This window comes from Platalea leucorodia (genome assembly GCF_965183815.1).
Source record: "Platalea leucorodia genome assembly, chromosome: 3".
Classification (NCBI taxonomy): domain Eukaryota; kingdom Metazoa; phylum Chordata; class Aves; order Pelecaniformes; family Threskiornithidae; genus Platalea; species Platalea leucorodia.
Window position 1 is genome coordinate 91,355,702 of NC_138825.1, and position 22,646 is coordinate 91,378,347.

Genomic DNA, 22,646 nt, shown 5'->3' on the forward strand with positions numbered 1-22,646 from the left:
TCTCATCACTTCCAACAGGTCACAATTTCCTTCTTTTTTTCCCTCTCTATGCTTCCTGAACCTGTTTTCAGAAGATGTTCTGTACTAGAAAGGCTTGCCTACTGACAGCTGCTGAACCAGAGGAGCATATCATGTGGTCTCTCCATTACTAAATGGCAGCAGTATTTCATTATTCTATACTATTTTAGCCAAGATATTCAATACGCTGCAAAAATCTCACTAGTCCAGAATTTATCTAACCCAGATAGGACAAATGAACATTACTTCTACTATACTATAGGCAAGATGACTCAAGTAGCAGTATTAATAGGAACTGTGAAATAGCCATGATTAAAGAGAACTTCTCTGCCTTATTTCATTAGCCCAGTTAATATAAATGGGACAAAGCAGACACGTTCTCAGTTTCAAGTCTCTTCACGGTGTCAGCAGGCACGTTGCTGAGTGGCTGGTGCCCACAAAGTGGAGGTGGGAGGTTGGTCTTCTGCTCTGGACTCTAACCCCCACCTTCTGGAGATAAGGCATTCCCCGGGGCGTCAGTCCTCCTGCCTGCAAGTGGAGAGAATGACAGCAGGCACCATTCAGCGCATTGCCTGGTGAGTGGGATGTGTAGCACTGACTGTCCTACAGCCTCTTCACCCTGGAACTGAAGGGACCCAAAGCCTAACCTGAACTGTCCACTTATTGCAGAAAGATCCCAAGAACAAACAGCCTGCTTTCTAACACAAAATGCCACCCCAAAAAATATTCAGACCACACGTGCTGAGAACAAGGCCGTATGATGAATATCTTCTAAGCTGACTTGTCAGACCACAAACGTTTTATAAGTCTGACATTTAAAAAAACAAAACAGAATGCATGTCTAAGTCCACCTCAAAGACTTGTTTCACAGACTGGCATACGTCTATCTAGATCTGTGCCTCTAAAGATGGAGATGGTCCTGCTGGTTCCCTTCCTCCTCTTTCAATCTTGTTACTCTTTCTTGACCTCTGCCCTCACTCCAGAACTGCAGCAGCCACGTTATCCACTCACTGACTCAGCTGAAAACTGAGTGTATTGCATTTGGCAGGGGCACCTTTAGGGTGCAGTTTGATGATACAGCTAAGCAGATCTCACCACTGGCTGTCACTGAGACGACGCAATGTTCCTCCCTCCTGCCAAGCAGCTCCTGCAGCTTTCCTTGCACAAGCATAATGCAGGAACCAGGGGAACAAGGGAAGGAGCATCAATAATGTCAGCACCACAATCTCATCGGTTTGTATCAGTAGCAAAACTGCACCCTAAGAAAATGGCTCAGCAGAAGCTGAAGCATGACCAGCTACAGGTATCTGAAATATGAACTGCATAAACAGCATTTGTGTTACATGAACACAAGATCCAGCTCACTCCCACAGCTGAAAATACCAAACGGGAGCCTCTGCCTTTACAAGTCATGCAAACATAACCAAAAGGATTGTTGCAGTGTAAAATGCAGATGCAATATAGTTACTGCAGAGGATTACTAATCTTCATTTCTCATACAGATGGGGCTTAACAGATACTCCCAGATAATAAGGATACTACACTCGAACAGAGGTGCAAGCCCTAACCACATCAAATGAACAGAACTCTAAACAGTGTTAACTGCAAACCTGCACATACCTTCCTTAGAAAAGCAAGGAGGAGGCAATGCCTCTCACAAACACACTAAGCAACACCTGAATTCCTTTCTTCTCTTTCCACTGTGTTTCTGCTTTCATACAGAAGCAATGAAAAACAATCATCTCACACATTCACCAAGGCTGCCATGCAAATCCTCATGGTCCTGTTACATTTGCGACCTGTAGCGGCAGAGGCTTCCTGCCAAATTTCTCTTTCTTTGCCTGGCTTAGGAAAGGAGAGCACAACTGACCCCTGGCAATTTTTATTGCAGAGAGATGGTAGTTCTGGGACAGACCTTTACAAAGGTTCACATGATTAATTCATTGTTCTTGGCACAGGCAAATGCAACTCAGCTATGCATGTAGGGAAAAAGGAGGTGAGAAGCTGTGGTGAGGTGGAGGGTAATAAAGAAGAAATTTAAAAAATAAAAATTAAAAAAAAAAAAATCAGCATTACATAACTATTCCCAAAAGTAAAGCAAGTGGTTACCTGCTGTAGCAAATACTGCATTACATGTGACAGAAGGAAAATACGGTTTCCTCAGAACACACCTCCAAATAGCTAAAAGCACCTTCAACGCATCATCCTCAAGAAAAACTCTATGTTAATGTTTCAATAACCTAAAAACTGACCACGGAACTTTTCAATCTGAAAAGAAACAGAACAGTCCCTGAACAGTGGCCACATGCAGCCTGCACTGCCCTGTTCTCTTGCTAGCAGCAATCTTCCGCTTGCATACAGAGACATAATTAAGGACACACCATATGAAATACTCTATTGAACTGGGAGGGCAATCTGTTCAGCTTTATGCAAAATAAGTTTGCAGGTCCCTGGGAGCTGCTGAGACACTGCTTAGCCAGGCAATCTGCACACCTTTACCTCTGTGCAATTTATGTATGGTGTCTTTGCAAGAGTCCAGTATTGAAGAAATATAATTAAAATTTGAGCCAGGTTTGTTTTTTAAAAGACTCCTAATCACAAGCAGTCAGCAAAGGAAAACATATTATTTTCTTTTTCTGTAAAGCTACAGAAGACAGGAAACTGCTCCATGCCCAATGCCTGCTAACGTCATATTTTCCTTGCTGACGTTGCACTATGACAAAATGCATTTAAAACTATTTCTGTGTATGTATGTCTATTACAAGCTGAAGGTGAAAATTTCTTATTTAAGATTTTTTTTTAATTAAGAAACTATTGTTCTCTGTGCAAGTAACAAGGTAACACTCAGAAACATGAAGGAGTCTTTAGCAAGTATAAATACATCTATCGCGGTGCAAAACAAGAGATGATGGGAGTTTGCTCAGGGGTTTACTTGGTATTATTTCGGTAAGCATGTAAGAGAAAAGGAGAGACAGATATGAAATAAACAGAAAAAGGGGAAAGACCAAGAAAGGAAAAAGAGAAGGTTCTACAGAAATACCAGCTACAGGCAGTGCCATACAGGGGCCCTTGAGCTGTGTGCAGCTGAGAAAGCCTCTCAAGTCACCCCCAAGTCTACTTCTCTTTATTTCTTCTGTTTCAGGAAACAAGACTTGCTAATGATGTACAGAAATGACGTAAGTGATTCTATCATCATTTTCTTCTTGCAGTAGTAACAATGTGTTCCTACAGTGTTGAAAATCCACGTACATATGAGCCTCTGATGGACTGGAGGAAACCAGATTCTGAGACCCAAATTTTGGCTCGTTACGCCCCATCAGAAGAATAAGAATACCACTGAAGCTGCACCTTCCACTTAATTATGTGAATTTGTATTCCATTGCATCCATATGAAACCAAAAAACCAGCATCGCTTGTGGAAATAAAAAATTACTAAAACAAAGTGAAACTTGAAGACTTTGCAACAGGAACTGAACTAGAACTTGGAAGTCCCACTGAGCGTACAGGCGGGCAGCTCCAAATCAGAGAGACCTTGACAGACTAGGAGCCAGGGGACTCCACGCAGTCTGTGAAACGTGGCGAGGGGCTTCCCAGCCTAGCCTGGCAAGCAGCAGGTAACTGCCAGACTGAAGGTCAGGATGCGCTGTTGGTTGTCCTAGCAGGGAAGCTTGCAAAACCTACTGCCAGTTTGGATCGTAACCTACAGCAAGAGCTCCATTCTGTGGAATTAAACTACCCTGAAAACTTTTACATTTCGATTTGACAAAATGCACGCTGGAAATTATATTTGTGCTACAGATACAGGAACTTTCCTAGCCATAGGTATTTTCTTGTGAGGACACTGGGAAGGCATACTGGTTCTTCTTCGGCTGGGCCTCTAGCTAAAACAGAGGGCAGATTACCAGAGCGTGCTGGCAACTTGGTCTGTTTTTACAAAATGTCTCAGCCAACAGCGAGCCAAGAAGTTTCAAAATTATTAGAATTACATGCTAGGACTTTTTTTTATTATTTATTTAAACAAGGTTGGGGATCCCACTGGCTAGCACAAAAGACAAGAGAAACTTCAAGCAGCCTGGAAGATTTCAGGGATTCATAAAGCATATTTTCAGCTATCAAAAACTTCTCCTGATGGAACCATCCTGCAGGACTAGAATAATTCATTTCAAAAGACTAACAATTCAAACCCTAGCTGGCAGCTAACTTCTTTCAATAGATAGATGTTTTTGTTTGTAATTTACCATATGTTTCAGTAATTCAAGACAGTGGTTAAAAAGAAAGTGTTGTTTTCATGCATTTTTCCAACAGAAACCTCTCAAAGTTGCCAGAGAATAATTTAAATCTCCGGTTTAGCATTCTACATTTAACTCCTCGTACTATTCTCTTTTGTCAAAGTGGCATATTTATAGCAAGTATTTTGCATCATGACAGAAACCTTTTCAACAAGCAACATCTATCTTCCTTTTCAAAATGTATACTACACATAAATACAAGTATGATAACTGCATTCCTTATTAATTCAACTACTCTTTAGTACCTCCTAATTAAATGCAACTTGTTCTCTGATCTCCATGCTATATTACATTTATTCATATGTTTATTTCTTTTGATTTCTGCAAGTTATTTGATTCTGAAGAATATTCTTTGCTTCTCAGTAAAGTCCCAGTTCAGCAAGGTAGGTAGTTGAGAACTGTGAGGTTCTGAACCATTGGAAACTCAGTCCTTAGTCCTGCAGTGATGAACAGAAAATGGACCTCTGAATCTCACAGTTCCTCCAGCAGAGTTAGGAGAGCAGGGAATAGTTTAGTGTCTTGCACACAGAAGTCCAACAATGCTATAGCTGAAAATCTGAGATTTAAGAGATATCACTTTGTTAATGTTAATCAAGCTTGCTTGGTAGAATTATGATTTTGTGGAGGGAAGAAAAACATAATAACTATGGTTTGTTTATTTTCTTAAATGTGTTAAATATTCGGTAATTGTTTAAAGTTCACTGAAATAGCACTGAAGAGAGCAGTTCTATACGCAGGTTTTATAAGCAGATTATAAGTAAGCAAATGCTATAATACTCGTATGAGTCAGCAGTGTGCCCTGGCAGCCAAGAGGGCAAGCCACATCCTGGGGTGCATCAAACACAGCACAACCAGCCGGTCAAAAGAGATGATTGTCCTGCTGTATCCAGCATTGGGGCGGCCTCACCTTGAGCACTGTGTGCAGTTCTGAACCCCACAATTTAAGAATGATGTGAAGGTCCTTGAATGTGTCCAGAGGAGGGCAACAAAGCTGGTGACAGGGCTGGAAGGAATGTCCTATGAGGAGCAGCTAAGGACTTTGGGCTTGTCCAGTTTGGAGAAAAGGAGGCTGAGGGGCAAGCTCATTGCTGTCTACAGCTTCCTGAGAAGGGGACGTGGAGAGGGAGGTGCTGAGCTCTTCTCCCTGGTATCCAGTGATAGGACGCATGGGAATAGTTCAAAGCTGCGCCAGGGGAGGTTTAGACTGGACATTAGGAAGCATTTCTTTACCAAGAGGGTGGTTAAACACTGGAACAACTTCCTAGAGAGGAGGTCAATGCCCCAAGCCTGTTAGTGTTTAAGAGGCATTTATAAAATGTCCTTAATAACATAACTTTTGGTGAGCCCTGAAGTGGTCAGAGAGTTGGACTAGGGGATCATTGTAGGTTCCTTCCAACTGAAATATTCTATTCTATTCTATTCTATCCTAAATTCTACAAAGAAAAATAAGTTTAAAAACAAAAAATCCCCCTAACAAGAAATTCACACACATTTCCTATTATGTAACATGTTTATCACCTAAACTTTTAAGATGAAAACACACAATTGTCTTTTTTTTCTGACATGGTGAGTCAGCAGAGTACTGAAAGTGTTGTGAACTAATTCTAAGTATTTATTAGTCACATTGTTTTGTAACAATGAATAAAGCATCCCCAGGTGTATTTTCTCTACTTACTGCAAATGAGATATAAAAGCAAATTTTTGGCACTAAAAAAAATAGGTCATGTTTCTTCCTTCTCATGAGCTTTAAGCATCAAAACCCAGTGGTAAAGGTATATTTATCTATTAGCATGGATAAAAGCACCTAGCAGCCCATGAGATGTAATAAGTAATTAGCCCTGTTTCGTCTGGGTGGGGTCTCAGCTGTGTTAGCTCAAGATGTAAATCCCGCTGGCCACCTCCTACCCTACCTGAGAGGCTGCGCCCTCTGTATTTTGTCACTCAGGACCTATAGCCCAACACCCAGTTACACCCAACCGCAGCTCCAGCTGTTTCTGAAACAAGAGCTAGTTGATGAAGAATGTGCTGCCCTAAGATGCCACATGCAGCAGAGAGTCTCCTGACAGTATGGTAGAGTTTCAAAGAGACATTAAGGCAAACTCCAAGACTACAGTACTGTCTAGCCCAGCAGTGGCATACTGGGTTTCACGGAGAACCCCATTCCCACATAAACACAAGGTCGCATCCATATTTCTCTCATACAGCTACTAATCCCCCACCATGAATTTGAGAGAATGACTGGACACTTCGAAAAAACATCCAGCCTTTCCCTAAGAAGGACTGCGTTTGCATTTATTTGTTTTCTCGCCCTGAAGGATCAGACATATTATGATTCCAAAATGTTCCAAAGAATTTGAAAAACAAGTTTGCGAAATAAAGCTGTCAATACTTTCACTATTTTCTCCTGACAGCTACTATCCGCACAGCACAGATGTGTCATTCTGCCAACTACAGATATACACACCCCTGATAATGGACTTTAAAATAACAGCAGTAACAGAAGTGCTAGTCATTCAGAATTTGTTGTGCTAAGTTTTTACGGGTATTTACAGGTTTTCTCAGCAGTATATGAAATAGCAACAGAAAAATGCATTTGTGGCTCTGGACAAATGTCAGATTTCAGATAACATTGGACTGTATTACTGCAAAGTCCTATCAGTATATTTTTGTAAGGCTAGGATGATGGATTTTGCTGATATCATTCTCTAAACTGGGGCTGACAGCCACTGCTATTATTCAGATCAATAACAGAATTAGCTTTGACTCAAGTGAGAGCAGAATGAGGCTTCTAACTTTATTAACAAATGTCAATGTTATTTCTTTTTCAACAAACTCAACTATATCCGTGTAGCTTGTGTGTTCTTGCAGTTCTGTATGTGCAAATTACCTTTTCTTTTATATTTTTGCAGCCTCATTTCTTAATGACTAGCTGCAGCCCCAAACACAGCAGTCATCTGATTATTATCCCATAAACTGCAGACACATCTCCTGTAAGGTCAACAGGAGTCACCTCCGCATAGCCAAAGGTATCACTGAATACTATGCTGAATAAACCCACAGATTTCCAGACTCTCCTGGGCCCTGATACTGGGAACCTTTACCAGAAAATAGACCCTGCTGCAGACAAGCCAGTCTCACTGAGTAGGAAGGGACTGCTTGCACATCAAGGCCTTCAAGGCAGCTGTCTTCTCTGATCAAAGACTAGTTTTGTATCTCTTTTCTAACCAGTTTTAGCTTCCTAACAGGTTCCTACTGAAGAATTTGATGCTATCTAAATCCTTCAAATGCTACTCCTTGTCTCTGCTTCTATATAAACATATCAGATCACACAATTAGAGATGCTTCAGGAAGACTGTCTGACCGTAGGAGATGCAGATCCAGATCAAAGGTTTAATGCATACTTGAATTGTGTTTTTTTAGATTAGACAGGGATGATAATTTCACTAACCCTGCAGCAAAGTAATGGCAGGTTTCAGTTGCTGATGCTCTATTGTTCATCAGATCAAAGGAAGCTTTCTTTCAAATGAAGACACACAAAAATTCATTTGCCTTTCTCTGAAAAACACAGACCCCAATTCCACGATTAAGAAGCCAGTGTTTAATTGATTTGTAGTGTTACTATTAAATTGTTCTAAACAATCACTCATAAAGGTTTTAATAGCACAGATAATACCCAATATCATCCTCCGCAGGATATGAAAATGTCAGAAAATAAAACAAATTTGTGAAAGTTGTCATGGAATTTCCACCATTAAATTCTGATGAATTTTTTTTCTGAGTCACGTTCTCTTCCTTCCACTGGGACCTATCCAGTGAATTCAGAGGACCCATGTTACATAGCACACTGGTGAAAAGGATCACAACGGGCCGTATCTCCTAGCACGTGCAGGCTAACAAAATTCTGCCTTTTTATAAAAGCATAAAAAGCCAACAGCCAACAGGAAAGACTTAGCATGCGTGAAGGGAACATACGCAATCATATGTTTTGATTTGTATTTAATATGGAGTACAAATTCACGGTTTCAGGTCTCTGCCTACAAATAAAAGCTCTGAGGGTAACCCTACTGGCAGAGTTCGCAGCAAAACAATCCCATGAAATGGCACGTTCAGAAAGCCAGAAACTGTGGCTGTTTAAGGCTTTGTCACCAGCAGAAGCTTGCTACCCTCCTCCTGCCAAAAGTTACCATCGCCCCTGCAACAGTGGCAAAACTGGACATGTCCTGGTGCTGCAGATGCTCAGTTTTCACAGTTCAATGTATCTTCAACTGCTGCCACTAGCCCTGTCAGAGCTCTCAGATAAAAATCTTCATAACATTGTTTACACTGATGTTACCTTTTTCCTAGGTAGGAAAGGAAATATTTATGCCACTGTATGTCCCCATTAGCCAGCACAATTATATTGGTGGATATCTTGTATTGGTATAACTATTTTGATGTTTTGCAAGCACCTCATTAGCTGAAATAAGTTACAGAAGTAAAGCTCTTAGTTGTGTAGGCCAGACACATGGAGTAACAGAGGCAGCTGAGCAAGCACCACAATTTTAGCACTCTGGCTTACACAGCAGACAGACATCCATGGCTACAATTCTATAAGGTCCAGCCGTTCAAATAAAGGAGTAGTCATTTTTGACAGGGCCCTGACAGAGGCTGACATATCTTGAGTAACCAGTGTGAGGCACCAGGACATTATCTTTATTTCTCTTCTGGGGATGCAAAAATCGGTGGTTTATTTTTACCAAGTGATAATTAGCATCTATCGGCGATTCCAAGGTTAAGAAACATACACACACACATATACACAGATATAAATATACATAACATATACACACTATATATATAGACACATAAATATATATATCTCTCTATATATGTGTGTATGTAAAAATACACATGTAAATACGTATATTCAAACAAAAGGCAGGTTGATATGCATGCAAAGGTCACTCCCAGGCAAATTTATTCCTTGCAATAAAATGAGAAACATCTTGCAGTTTTCCACATTGTGTCACTAGGAATGGTGAGGATTAGTTATCCAGAGGTAAAACAGCAAAACCAAAACCAACAAATCCTGGAACTCTTAACTGTCAAGACAAGCTCTATCCCACCCAAGGGAGATGGGCAAGAACAGAAGGGCATGCTGTTATTGATGATTAACATGAGTCACTGAACAACCTGTGTCTCCTAAGAGCTTCTCTTCATAAATCAGCTAGCAAGACAGTTACTCATCTTCCTCCATGCTAAATTCAATTACTTTATAGTGAAGTACAATATTCAATTCAGACTAAATAAGCTTGTTTCCTGTTGTAAAATCGAGTTGTTTTTCTCTTCCCCCACTAATGAGATATAGAAATAACTTGTTTTAAGAAGATTCCTCATCACTATAGCTCTTATCACCCCAAAAGGAGGATATCCACATGCTTTAGACTCAGGCCCTTCAGAGTGGTGATAACTCTTACAGTAAAGTAGGACACCTAAATGGAAGGACTGCCACAGCCTTGAACAGAAGAATCAAAAGATTTCGCCCCAAAATACTTCACAGATGGAGGTCTAAAGCCCAAGAAAGACAAGAAGGCAGGTTTTGTATCCATGCTCTCTTGCTATGAGACAAACTATGTTAAACGAGTTGCCTGCACAATATTTGTATCTCAGTCACCCCTTCCTCCCAGTCAAACCATCTGAAGTCCAACAACAACTTTGAGTCATTCCTTGAAAGATCAGGTCACACTTTGCTCACCTACATGAGTCCCACTAAAATGAATGTGATGTTTGTTTTTAGAGAGTCAACAGTGACTTAGGTTTCTGAATTGACTCCATCTGCCCATCCAACGAGTGCTGACTAAACAACATACCAACCGCAGGAGAGAAGATTAAGGAAACCATCTCATGACTACTGAGGAACTAAGAAGATCTTCCGAGCTATGGTAGCTAACTGCAGACTGTTTCCATTGTCAGTCACAGGTAAGAAACACTACCACTGCCTGTACATTTCCCCTCACCTCACCAAGAAGGATATCCACCAACTCAAGGGACTTGCAAAATGTTAACTATCTTCTGTAAAACTTATGAAAATATCAAGCTGGTAAAAACCACGGACAGACTGGAACATGATCATGGTTTTGGATACAGTAGATTTCAACTAAGAATAGATTCCAAGGACTACAGCATTTCTGTGTTCATTACTCTTCTTATCAAGCTTTCATACTGCAAGCAAAACAAAAGATTGCAGTATTTCCTTCTGGACAGACTCCCTTAGGAGGCCAGCACTTGGGGCTGCAGGTGAGGAAACTGTTGCCCTTAGTGCACTTGCTAGTAAAACGATACACTCTGGGTTACCAGCTCAGTGACAATTCTTCATGTCCAAGTTGCACTCAGATTGCTGAAGACAAAAGTGATCCTGATGACTTTATACAATAAAGAACTTCCTTAAATGCTGACTATTTTTCCACAAATCCTGATTTCTTCTACATTTCCTTCTTTGGATAAACAGAAACATAAACTGTCTGAAATAATTAAATTGGAAGATGAATTGTACAGAAGAGTACCAGAGAGAATCTAACAGGGGTCAACTGAAACATGTTGCATTATAGACTTAATTTTTCCTTGGATTTTAATTAAAATCAAAAGCATTCATACAGCAAGTCAAATAGACTTATTCAGCAGTATACTTCACCTTTGACAAGAATACTAGAACTAGAATATTCGATGTATCAGCTAAAATATAGGAATTTTTTTAAGCTGTTACAAGTATTAAGAAAGGTAATTTACTCTGAATAAATGTTGTCCCATTACATTGGCAAGCTTTGCTGGGCTTTGGTACAATCAGGTAACTTTGACTAGTACACTTTCACATTTACTGGTATGTCTTCACTGTTTCTCGAATTTTATCTATAGGTCCTTAAATTTTAAAAATTGAGAAGTATTCAGGAATAGAAGAGAGACATAACTTTGCAAGAGCTAGTTATTTGTTTCTAGCCTCACTGTCCACCAGAATGGTGGAGACTGAAGAAATTCAGCTCTCTTGCCTAGAATGTGGCCTGTAAGTCATGCAACTGGTACTTACTTGCTATGGTTTGCCCAAGGACAGAGGCTTAGGAGCACAATACAACCCTCCTACCAACAATCTAGTTCTTTCATGGTAGATTATATCCCGAGGTTCATTTCTCCTTACTGCTAATGAGGACATGTTATGTTTGCAGACAATACTTGAGCAATTCCAAGTTGGAGCCAGCAGCATTGTACCATTTACATGCATGAATAAAAATATTTAGAACAATACACATTATTAAAGTCCTGAACTTTGCACACACACGAGACACCATTTAGGTTTAATGGTAAGCATGGAAGCCGCCTGGCTTGGATGAAAGCCCAGTGGATCAATGGAGATGTTTTCACCTATTTCAGCAAGCTCTGGATCACACCTTACATGAATTTACTACACTAGACACCACAGCCCCGTAAATACTGCAGATCACAGGATTTACATTAGTCCAGCAGTGACTTTAATTCAACGTCTTCTTTTAATATCTCTTTTTACAAAGATACTTAGCTCCAAAAGAAAAAAAAAAAAAAAAATACTGACGCTCTGGTGTTTAGCATATTTTGCCCAAATAAGACTTCTTGGAAAAAAAATTAAAATCTAGAGAGGAAGTGAATATCTGACCTAGGTTTACAGAAGAATAGCCGAACAAATTTTGGGAAACCAGTTCTGTGATGCCCAAATGTAATGGAATTCAGTTCATTGTCCCTTGGCTGAGCAACCTTTGTAGTGACAAGAAACCTGACACCGAGCCTGCAGTAAGCTGCATATGGAAAACATGCTGCTTTCAATTTGAATTCACCAGATTAAAGTTGCTGGTACCAAGATCTCCAGTTCAGCAGCACTGAAGCGAGCAGTTGCAGTGATCCAATGTGTTACAGCATGAGAGCTGCCTGCCTTGCCACTCTGCTGGAGCTTCTCTCTGCAGGAGCAATGTTGACAGAGAATAATGTGACAACGACAACTGTCAATGTGGCAGTTTATATGTTGGTGTACTAGTGCCAGACAACAAAATGGGGACAACCAAAGAATGGCATATGCTTCATTCCCTGCCTTTCCTCCTGGGTTGTACCCTCTAGAAAACAGACAGGTGAGTTATGTGCCCAAATAAATTTTCACTTCACAAAACAATGTGGTTTACAATGTGGTAAAAGTGATCCAAAAGTAATTTGTACTAATAAATTGCATGCAAGTTTTAGTTATTACTTCAATATTTTTTTTTTCATTAATGTAATCAAATTCAGTTATATGTGACCTCCTGTGATCACTGACACTATGACCAGGGTTAGGAAAAAGAATTTCTAGGCTTTGATGATACGGGTGGAAGATTAAGGAGAATAAGTCACTGTCAGTGAAGTATGTCCATTCAGGGACTTGCACTTTGACACTGCTGTACTCTATAGAAAAACAAAGGGGAATAACCTCAAAATGAACAAGTTGCCTGTTATTACTCATTTTATTCTTTCCAACCGATGTGAATATATTCAAAATAGGGGGCTAAATCTTTAATGAAAATGCCACTATATAGTTGTTAGAGACATTGAACCACATGCCTGTACAAAGCAGATCAGTATATGGAGAGTCAAAACACACACTCCAACCAGTCTTCAGAAACCCAGTCAGAACAATACCTCCTTTGATGTTTTATAACAGCTACAGTTGTAATCAAAGGTCAGTAACGGTCCTACTGCTCATGACACTATGTAGTCTAAAGCGTGTTCTTCAAGGTAGCATTATTTCTGACATAATCTATCTGCCAAGAAGAAATGTAAATATTTGAAAAGCGCTAGAGCACACAAGAATGGTGCAACGGTTAGGTGCTGAATACCATACACAGATGGTCTAAATTCCACCTGTATCCTCATGACTAGGGTTCTCACCTGGCTCCCTCCTGAGCATGCTCCTTAAGCTATCTGAACCGCTGTTCAGAGGCTCTTAGTTCTCTCCATCGCGAGGCAGGAAGATGTGCCTAGAACTTAGACTTCTTTGGAATACAGACTTGAGAGCTAGATCCACAGAGGGTCCTTAGGGTGAAAAATAGCTAAAGCCTTCGGTGCTGACCTCCCTGCCTCGCAGAATTCACAGTCCCAAACAAGGCTCTCGGACTCCCTCTGCCACATGAACCCTGAAAAACGGGACTGACAGACGCCAGCAAAGACGAATATGAGCCACCTGACCAGGAAACTTGAGGAAGGATGAGGGAACTAATGCTGTCAGTCAAAGGGACTAGATCCAGAAAGTCCCCAGGTCTCTCCTATGGCCACGGTATAATTGCTAAGGTCCAAGACACGGATACACGACATGACCTGTGACTGAGCAAGGATCAAACTTTTCTTACAGTATCGCTGCTGTTGCTACAGCACTACTCTGTAGGTGCACAACCAAAAGCACCACCATCTTGACCAAGTGAAGTGACCCAGTACGATGTTCATGTGAGATTCATAAATCAGGCTTTGAGGATCCAATCCAACAGGTGTATCCTCAGCATGCTGGCAGATGTTAGACAATACTGTGGTTATGCATTTAAAATACTGCTATTTTCCATGTAAATATTGCAGGATCACTTCTAATTGTAAAAATTACTGTCTCATTTCTGAAAAGTTAACTTACCTGCTGCTATGATCTGATTTTACAAAGTTCTAATATTAAAAAATCATGATAATGTTTATAATTTGCAAAGCTTAATATTTTATATCATAGCTAGCTGAATTTCCATAAATCACATGCAATAAGTTGTAAATCCCTCCAAATGACTACCATAACTAATACAATTTTCAGAAAAAGCACTCGTATCACTCAACCAAATCACTTTTGGTTTTGACTGCTGTGCTCTTGGGGCACAGAGAGGCAAAAAACTTGTTAGACGGTGGATGTTCTAGATGTGACATATTCTAAGCTAATTTATTCCACACCTCTCAACAAGAAGCACATTCTTCCTGAGAAGTGCTACGAGAAATGTTGAGTTACAATGACTTTGTACAAACAAGGGTGGAGTTAAAATTCATCATTATCGCTAGGAGACAAGCTTAACCTTAAGAATTTTAGCATTGTATTTGTCTTCATTACATTATCCAACAACACGTGAACCAAACAAACATGACTGCAATTATTCTGACATTCTGATGTTTTATACTGTGATTTAAAGTCATTCCAGGAAACAAAAATTCCAACTCGTTTGACCTGTATAATGCGCTTAAACAAAAGCAAAGCTTGGGTCTCATAAAACCAATATTTGCTATAGAAACCGTTTAACTATAACTGCCCCTATCTTATCAAGCTTTCTAGTAAAAAATCCATAATTCTCTTCAGTAGCAAGAGTCAAAGTCCAAGTTTTGGTCATTTAAAAAAGTCTATTCGTTTCAGGTTGGTGCTGTTCTCCCCAAACCTTCCTGTCCCCCTAAACATGTTCTCAAGGAGAATGTGGCTGAGCAGCACTTGCGCTTGTACAGTAAATGGAATTAATTTCAGTTATGTGTTTTTCACATCTCATGAACACATAAAAATTTCAATGGAAAAGTGTTTTGCATCTCTCAGTGGTCAGAGGAGATTCTACCTGCTGTTCCATTATTTCAGTAACTTCCCTATAATACCCGTTCAGCTTAACAGATAAAGCTCCAAGGCAATAAATTATTACCACAGAGGAGAAAGTACAAGTGACACAGTTGTTTGAAGTTTCTCCATTATTTCAAAGCTCTTCAATGACATTCCCCTTACCTGATCTTCAGTCCTCTGCCTGCAAGAGGACTTAAGTCTCCTCTCGTCTGGCATTTCTAGATAACTGTAGGAATTCCAGGCATAGAGTTACTTGGCTCATACTACCAGCTTCCTGTCAAAAGCAGAGTTGCTTGAAAACACTGAAAAGCATTTATCTGAGTCAATACATAGTACAGTACCACAAGTGTAAATTTTTATTGATAGACTGGAAAATGTGAAACACATTAAATTACAGTCACCTTGGAATGATTTGATGAAAAAACGAGGGCATAAACTATTTCCTGAAAACAGTGAAGCACTGCTGAGGGAGAAAAGTAAACACTAATTTTAAAGTAGCCTTTCTCCTAAGCACAAAAGAACACTGATTGTCCTTATCAGGGAGGAGTAGCAAAGCCTGCCTCCCCAGTCCTACAAAGAAGTGCTTGGAATTCGAGACGCAGCTTACCAACACCAAGTAGAAATTCAGGTCAGAAAAAGTAGGAGATGGTAAGGCTTGCAGAAACATGCCTGCCCGCCTATTCAGAGGCTACCCATTGTGATTCAACTGGATCTGCCTAATGCATGCTTAAAACAACACGAGGTTATTTAGAAATGTACACATACACTCAATGCCTATCTCCTCCCTTCCCACAAAGTCTCAGGAACTTGTCTACAGCATCCCTACCGGGCAAACCCACAGTTCAGCATCTGTAAACACTGAAGATGACAACAAGCAACAACTAGGTTTTGGGATCTGAGAGCTCGTTTAAGCTCACGAAGCACTTATATTCACAAGTTTTATTTAAAAAAAAAAAAACAACAAAAAATAGTTACTACCATTAACCTCTCAGGGGTCTGAGAACCTTCAGATGTGAGGAAGATGCTGCAGGGAGAAGTCCAAGACCAAATCGAGGGAAGGTTCACGTTCTCGGCTTCTCATCCACTCCAATTATTTCCTTTTCTTATTCTCCAGAATGACACTCAAAACATTTTATGTGCTGAACTCGTAGAATTATGTGTGACTATTGCACATGTTTATCTTCTTTAGCACAAAATAAATCGCACCAAGTATCAGGATCAATGAACATTTCAAAAGTTTCCAGGGAAAGTTATATTTATGCAAACTGAAGCCTTTGTTGACTACACAACCAGTATATTTCTCAGGAATGTTTCAGCCAAATGCCTATCGTTTGACCTGGCTATTCTGAAGATTTCAAAATGAATCATACACAAAGAGTTTAGCTCATTATATTTGCTAAGTAACATCATCTCTTTCACCAGTTAACATAAGGTAATTGCTGCACATCATTATTTTTATTTAAACAAATCACTGTCTTCACCCCTCCCTCTCTGCAAACTCAAACCAGTCTTATTCCAGGCACAAAGAGGAAAGAGGACGGAGAAGTGCCCCTGCTTTAACAGCACACTGCTGGTGAGGTAACAAATGAAACCAAAAGCTTACTCTAGAGACCAGACAGACTTTTCATTTTAAAATAAAGAGCAATTTAACAAAATATCTCTCGTGAGATTAGCAAAGTGAGTTGTGTCACTATGACATTGCTTTTAGTTTATCAGCAAATACTACATACAGAAGGTTTTGGTCAATTACAGCAGGACAGACAGTAGTCTCAGCCACGTCCGCTCTCACAAGCAGCTAGCCTATGATTTGACTCAAGCTGACATACAGGTGGAAATTAAAGCACGGATACTAACACTGTTTTTAGCAGGAGACAGAGTAGGATCTATAAGGGGTACTCATTTCTCTAGACAGGGAAATCATCCTGTCTCATGAATTGCACAGGATCCCAAAAAGTAGCTGACGTAGTTGTGCTGAAGGCTGGAGGAGATGACAAGGAATTACATGGCTTGAACACTTTTTGTTTCCTTTCACTAACGTTTAGTTCCAGGAGGATGAAAATAAGTTTAAAACTTCCCTGTTTAGAGAAGTGCAATACAGTAACTGCCCTTTTCACCAGATGCGGATTCCCACATAACCAGCTGATAATCATTTTTTCTTTGCCATTTTCTTTAATCATTTAGCTGTGATCTATGGACACCCCCTGCAAAGCCCACAGTAAAAAGCCTCAGTGATGCGAGACTGAGCACAGCAGGAACCTAGCCCATAATGAAGGTTCCTAAATGCTGTGATAAGACAGATGAAGAAAAACTGACAGAAAAGGGATGTCACAGCTCTGGTCCTGCACAACAGTACCTTCAATCACTAAATTCTCTATTCTTCTCTGGCTAGGCTGTACTCAGACATACTGCTGTCTAGATGAAGAAAGTTCACTATCACCAGTATGCAAACTGTTACCCGTATCATATGACATCTTCTTGATGTCCAACCCAGAAAAAAGTTGGCAAATTAACTGATGTGCAAATTAAATTGCTTGTCAGCCTCAGATTTGGTTCTCTGGATTAACAGATAGTGAAGAGGGTTATATTGCTGCTGCTAACGGGATATGTACCTCGCAGGCAGAGACAGGGGAAGGAGAGGGCAGAATCAAAAACTCCCATCAATAACCTATTTGCAGACTGGTCAGAATAGGAGATACGGGTGAGCTAATTATGTGGCTCTTTTCCCCCTTCAACAAAAACAAAATATAAAACTATGGATTACTGTTCAAGCTATGAAGCATGAAACAGAAACTAAACTTAGCAATACTGAGCCACCACAGCATGAACCAACTGCCCATGAGGGGAAGGAGATGTTTCTATTACGGATGCTTGATGAACACGGATTACAGAGTTCTGAAGACGCTCTGTGTTTACTCAGTTGGCTACTGAAATGGATAATTAGTTTTTATTAGCTGTAATGCAGCCACTAAGCATTTTGAACACTTCATGCCAAAACATATCAGAACACGTACCTGTCACCATGCCACTGAACTGAAAACAAGTATCGTGCAGTAAAAGGGTGAAGGAAGCGAATACACAATAAACCTTTAGACGGGAAAATACAGTGCTACATCCTTCCACAATGAAAAAATGCCGCTGCCTTCACTGCTGAAGCATAAAGAATAGCAATTACATCTAAATCCTTCTGATGTTTCTCATTAAAGAACAAATTCAGTAGAACGCTTACGTTCAGATTGCCTTAACGGAAATCAGAGCTGTCACTTTATATGAAAATATGGAAATTCATCGGTCACAGGCATAATTAATTCAACAGGAGAAAGCTATAAGAGCTTCAATTAAGCAGAGAACACAGTGATGCCTTTCAAAACCGAGTCTGAAAGGAGTCGTACCTTTTCCAGAGTATTTGTTAATGCAGAGAGGTGTTACTGGCCTGAAGTTCGCCTCTCGGCTCTCCTTGTATTTATTTTTCAAACCTGCAGTCGTTGGCAGGCACCAAGGCACCGCACCTGAGCGGGTTCAGCACGCCCCAGGCCGGGCTCCCCCTGCACCCAGGCGCTGAACCTCCCTCCCAAGCGGGCCAGTTCAGCCCGCTTTCATCACCTTCACGGCCCTTTAAACACACGCAATATTCGTCCCCTACGCAGAGGTCTGAGGGGGGCTTGGTTTGCCAAAGGCAAGTTAGGAACAAGTCAAGCTTTGGCAGCCTTTCGGGGGGTGGGGAGGGGTTCCCCCCCATCGCACACGCAAATTCAGACCCGCGTTTCGCAGGAGCCCACCGACTCCCAGGTCCCTGTCGGCGTGCGGGGCGAGGTGCCGGCGCTGAGGGCGGGCTGGGCAGCCGCGGGGACGGCGAGCGGCGGCCGACAACCACCGGGCAGCTTCGCCCCGCGCTGTCCCCGGCCCCGGAGGCTGAGCCCCGGCCGCGGCGGCCCCGCTCCCCTCCCTCCTCCCCGCCGCTCGCCCCCACTCACCGCCACCGAGCCCGAGGAGGAGGCGACGAAGACGCGGATCACCATCTTCACCTCATGAGCCGCGCCGCCGCCGCGGCGACGGGACGGGACCGGACGGGACGGCGAGGCTGCGGGGACGCCGCTCCCCCGCACGGGACGGGGACGGGGCCGCCCGGCTGCACCCCGCCACCGCCCCCCGAGGGCGGCCGCCACCCTCAGCGCCCCCTTTCCCCGCAGCGGCAGCCCCTCTCGGGCGAGCCGAGTCCGGCTGCTCGCTGACAGGAGGCAGGCGATAACGGCGAGAGGCGGGAAAGGTGGGGGCGGCGCGCAGGGGCCGACGGGCGCTGTAGTTCTCCCCGGGCGGGGACAGCCCGCTGGTCGTCGTGCTTGGCCAGCGAAACCGAGCCAAGCCGGCAGCCTGCGTGCTCCGAGCTGCCGTGCCCCCAGCGCCCGGGGCTGCCGAGTGCCACCGTTCGCGTTGAGAGGCTGCGAGGGGGCTTGCGCCGCCCTTCAGGTGCGCTGCCCGCAAGTCGAGGTGGCCCCAGCGCATGATGAACGACGGGCTTGAATTCATACCCTCCGCCATCAGGGCTGCTCCTCCCTGACAGCTTGGCCCCCCGGCCGCTCCTGGTCCTCCTACCCCGTGTGGAGCACCACCTCTGCTCTGCCAGGCCTGGGTCCGGCCCCGCTGGCCGCCATTTACAGCAGCGAAGGGGTGGAAAATGGTGCCGTTCTGGACAGACCGTGCAGGTGCATTCCTGTCAGGGCAGGCAACAGGGAGGTGGGCCGCTGGGCCAGAGGGCTCTCCTACACCGTGCATCTCAAAGGAGTTAAACAGCGCTGTCAGTTTTCACTCTCTGGGATAGATGTACAGTTCTCAATATTGTCAGCTGTGGAACAGATGTTATTAATCAACAGGATAAGCAGATAACCGCAAATAATCCTTCATCAGCTCGTCTGCAAGTGACTGAGGGGAATCCCTACAGTCCTCATCAGCTTTTGGGTCTGTGAGGACGTGGCCTGTCTTTATTTAAAGACTCAGAACCACGTAGCTGGCAGCCTTATACACGTTACTAGTTGTAACTCTCATCCTCTTACGTCCCTACACGCAGCCAGATGGTTACTCATTCCCTCTAACTATACGCTCGCTTCCCCCGGTTCCACCCCGATGGTGAAGTGTGTGGTGTCAGGCTCCTTCACACCTTTGCATCACCACTGCTCGCAGTGAATTTCCACCTTCCAGACTGAGCCCTGACCTTGACTCACTGTCAAATATGTCCTTAAAGCTTTCTTTACATTTTAATATTGATCATTTATTTTGGAATCCTGCAGGTCTCATGGAAGAGCCATAAAAAAATAATCAGTGCTCATTTTGAGCTTGATTTATATCTTGGGGAAGTCATTGGGAGGCTTTCCACTGACTTCACTGTCCTCTGGAATGGAGCTCAATATCAGCAATATAGAGCCCAATCCTGTAATGGCAATTCAGGTACCAATCTTGCAAAGATTTATAACTATGCATTACTTTGCTTTCGTGAGAGTGCTTGTTCAAAAGAGTAAACTTCATCAGAGTAAACTTAGGTACAAAGGTTAAGATTGGCTGGCTTCAGTGCTCCTGTCTTCATTCAAGCGCAACTCTTACTGTGGGAACCACAAACCAGTGACCAACATGTGTTTACTGGTTAATTGCTGATGAATGACCAGCAAAAGAAGCAAACGAGGCAAAGTTTTTTTATGTTGGTTTGTAAGGTAACTCCAAGCAACTTGTTAAAATTCTGTGACAGGTGAGTAATTAGAGGAATTTGCTAGAAAATCCCCATTACCTTACTCAGTGAATTTCATTCACACTGCAGGATTATTTCTGACAACATATTTTCCTGTGTTTCTCTAAGTTTTCTTTAAAAGATGGTGATGTCTACTTCCCACTTACTTCCCTATTTACTCCCTAGGAGAAAATATTGGTTTTAATACTCTAGTTTGGGCATACTTCTATTATATGAAGCAAATAGAACCAGGGCAACTCGTTGCATCTGGTTGTATTTGATTCTCACATGGCATTAATATATAGCGTTAAATGATAATAACTCCTGCCTTCTAATATATTTCTTAAATACAGCAAAATGGAAAAAAAGATAGCAAAGTGTGATTCTGAAGGGTGCTGAATATCTTTAACTCTCACTAAACAGAAGACGGGGATGCTCCTACCTCTCAGAGACAGCCTTGACACATAACCGATAACCTAGAGAAACCATGTAGCAATGGCACTAACTGGAAAAAGCATGAGATGTAAATAAGAAAATAAAGAAATTCTAGTGGGACTGTAAAAACTGTAGCTAAGGTATTTTTAAGGTTGTTTCCTCTCCTTGTAAGAGTCCTCTACTTTGTCAGCTCCTCCAAAAGCCACAAATATAGTTTCCTTTCCCATCTGAAAAACAAACAACTTTCATTTCAGTTCACTTGAGAGTGTTACTGAGCTGCATAAATTCTCAAAAGCTATGGGAAAAAAGAGGTGGTAGGAAAGGTAAAACCAGGTAAAAACAGCACCCATTAGAAGAATCCAAACCCACTGCTCCATTTCGAATGCCCCAAACTGATCCCCAGCCAGCCAAGCCAATGTACATTTTTCTTTTCATTGTTTTTAGAGTCTCCCTTTTGTTCCTGTAGCCCTCGGGTGAGTAGGCTCCTACAGCTTGAACTTCAAAACAGAGCCTGAGCAGCCAAACTCATGGCCAGAGTTGATAGACTCAAATTAAGCTAAAGTGTCAGAGCTCATGGAGATCTTCCATCCACCACGCTTGACACAGCTGCTAGCCAACACTTCAGCATCCGTATTCCACACACATTTAGAGACACCATCAAAGACAGAGCAGGGGGCTTCCTGCCTGCATTCAAGTACTTGACAATGAATCGTAGAATCATAGAATGGTTTGGGTTAGAAAGGACCTTTAAAGGTCACCTAGTCCACCCCCCCTGCAATGGGCAGGGACATCTCCAACTAGATCAGGTTGCTCAGAGCCCCGTCCAGCCTGACCTTGAATGTTTCTTGGGATGGGGCATCTACCACCTCTCTGGGCAACCCGTTCCAGTGTTTCACCACCCGCATCGTGCAAAATTTCTTCCTTATATCTAATCTGAATCTACCCTGTTTTAGTTTAACACCATTACCCCTTGCCCTATCGCTATGGGCCCTGCTAAAAAGTCTGTCCCCATTTTTCTTATAAGCCCCCTTTAAGTATTGAAAGGCCGCAATAAGGTCTTCCCACAGCCTTCTCTTCTCCAGGCTGAACAACCCCAGCTAATAGGCAGCAACTTAAGAATGCAGCAACTTAATTAAAGTGTCCTTTCAAACACCCTTTGAAACAGATTTTGAACAATCTCAAGAGGTATTTCAATGAATTTTCTTGTAATTCTCAATTTTTGTAGGTAAATTTATAATATTTTGGGCTAAAAATCTTGCACCTATAACTTCTCAGTATCAACTTTGATGTAGCATGGGCATTGAGAATCCAGGCAGCTTTTTCATTTCTCTCTTTTGCTAGGGTTTCCATACACACAAAGAAGCTAGTTCTGTCATGGAAGTAATCCAGAAAGTCAGGAAAAAGAAATATTACACTGAGAAGTTAAAGATTTCAAAACAGCCTCTTACTTGACATGGCTCCTAAGCAGAGAACTGTTACTCTGTGGGGGGTAAAACCTATCGGACATCGTCATGTCACATTTTGCACTTTCAGGTGGTGTACAGGTTAGGACTGGCCATCACCCGCCCTCCTGCAGCCGCTGCTGGTAAATGTCCTGAGGCCA

General features: G+C 42.2%; 1 protein-coding gene across 2 annotated transcripts in view; it reads right to left on the reverse strand.

Moving 5' to 3' along the window:
* Positions 1 to 19,060, reverse strand: part of SH3BGRL2 (SH3 domain binding glutamate rich protein like 2) — a 47,869-nt gene extending 28,809 nt beyond the window's left edge. For both annotated transcript variants that reach the window (XM_082307163.1, XM_082307164.1), the window contains exon 1: positions 18,867 to 19,060. In XM_082307163.1, the coding sequence (XP_082163289.1) occupies positions 18,867 to 18,911 (45 nt within the window). In that variant the 5' untranslated portion in view covers positions 18,912 to 19,060. The remainder of the gene's footprint in view (positions 1 to 18,866) is intronic.
* Between the last annotated feature and the right edge of the window lie 3,586 nt (positions 19,061 to 22,646).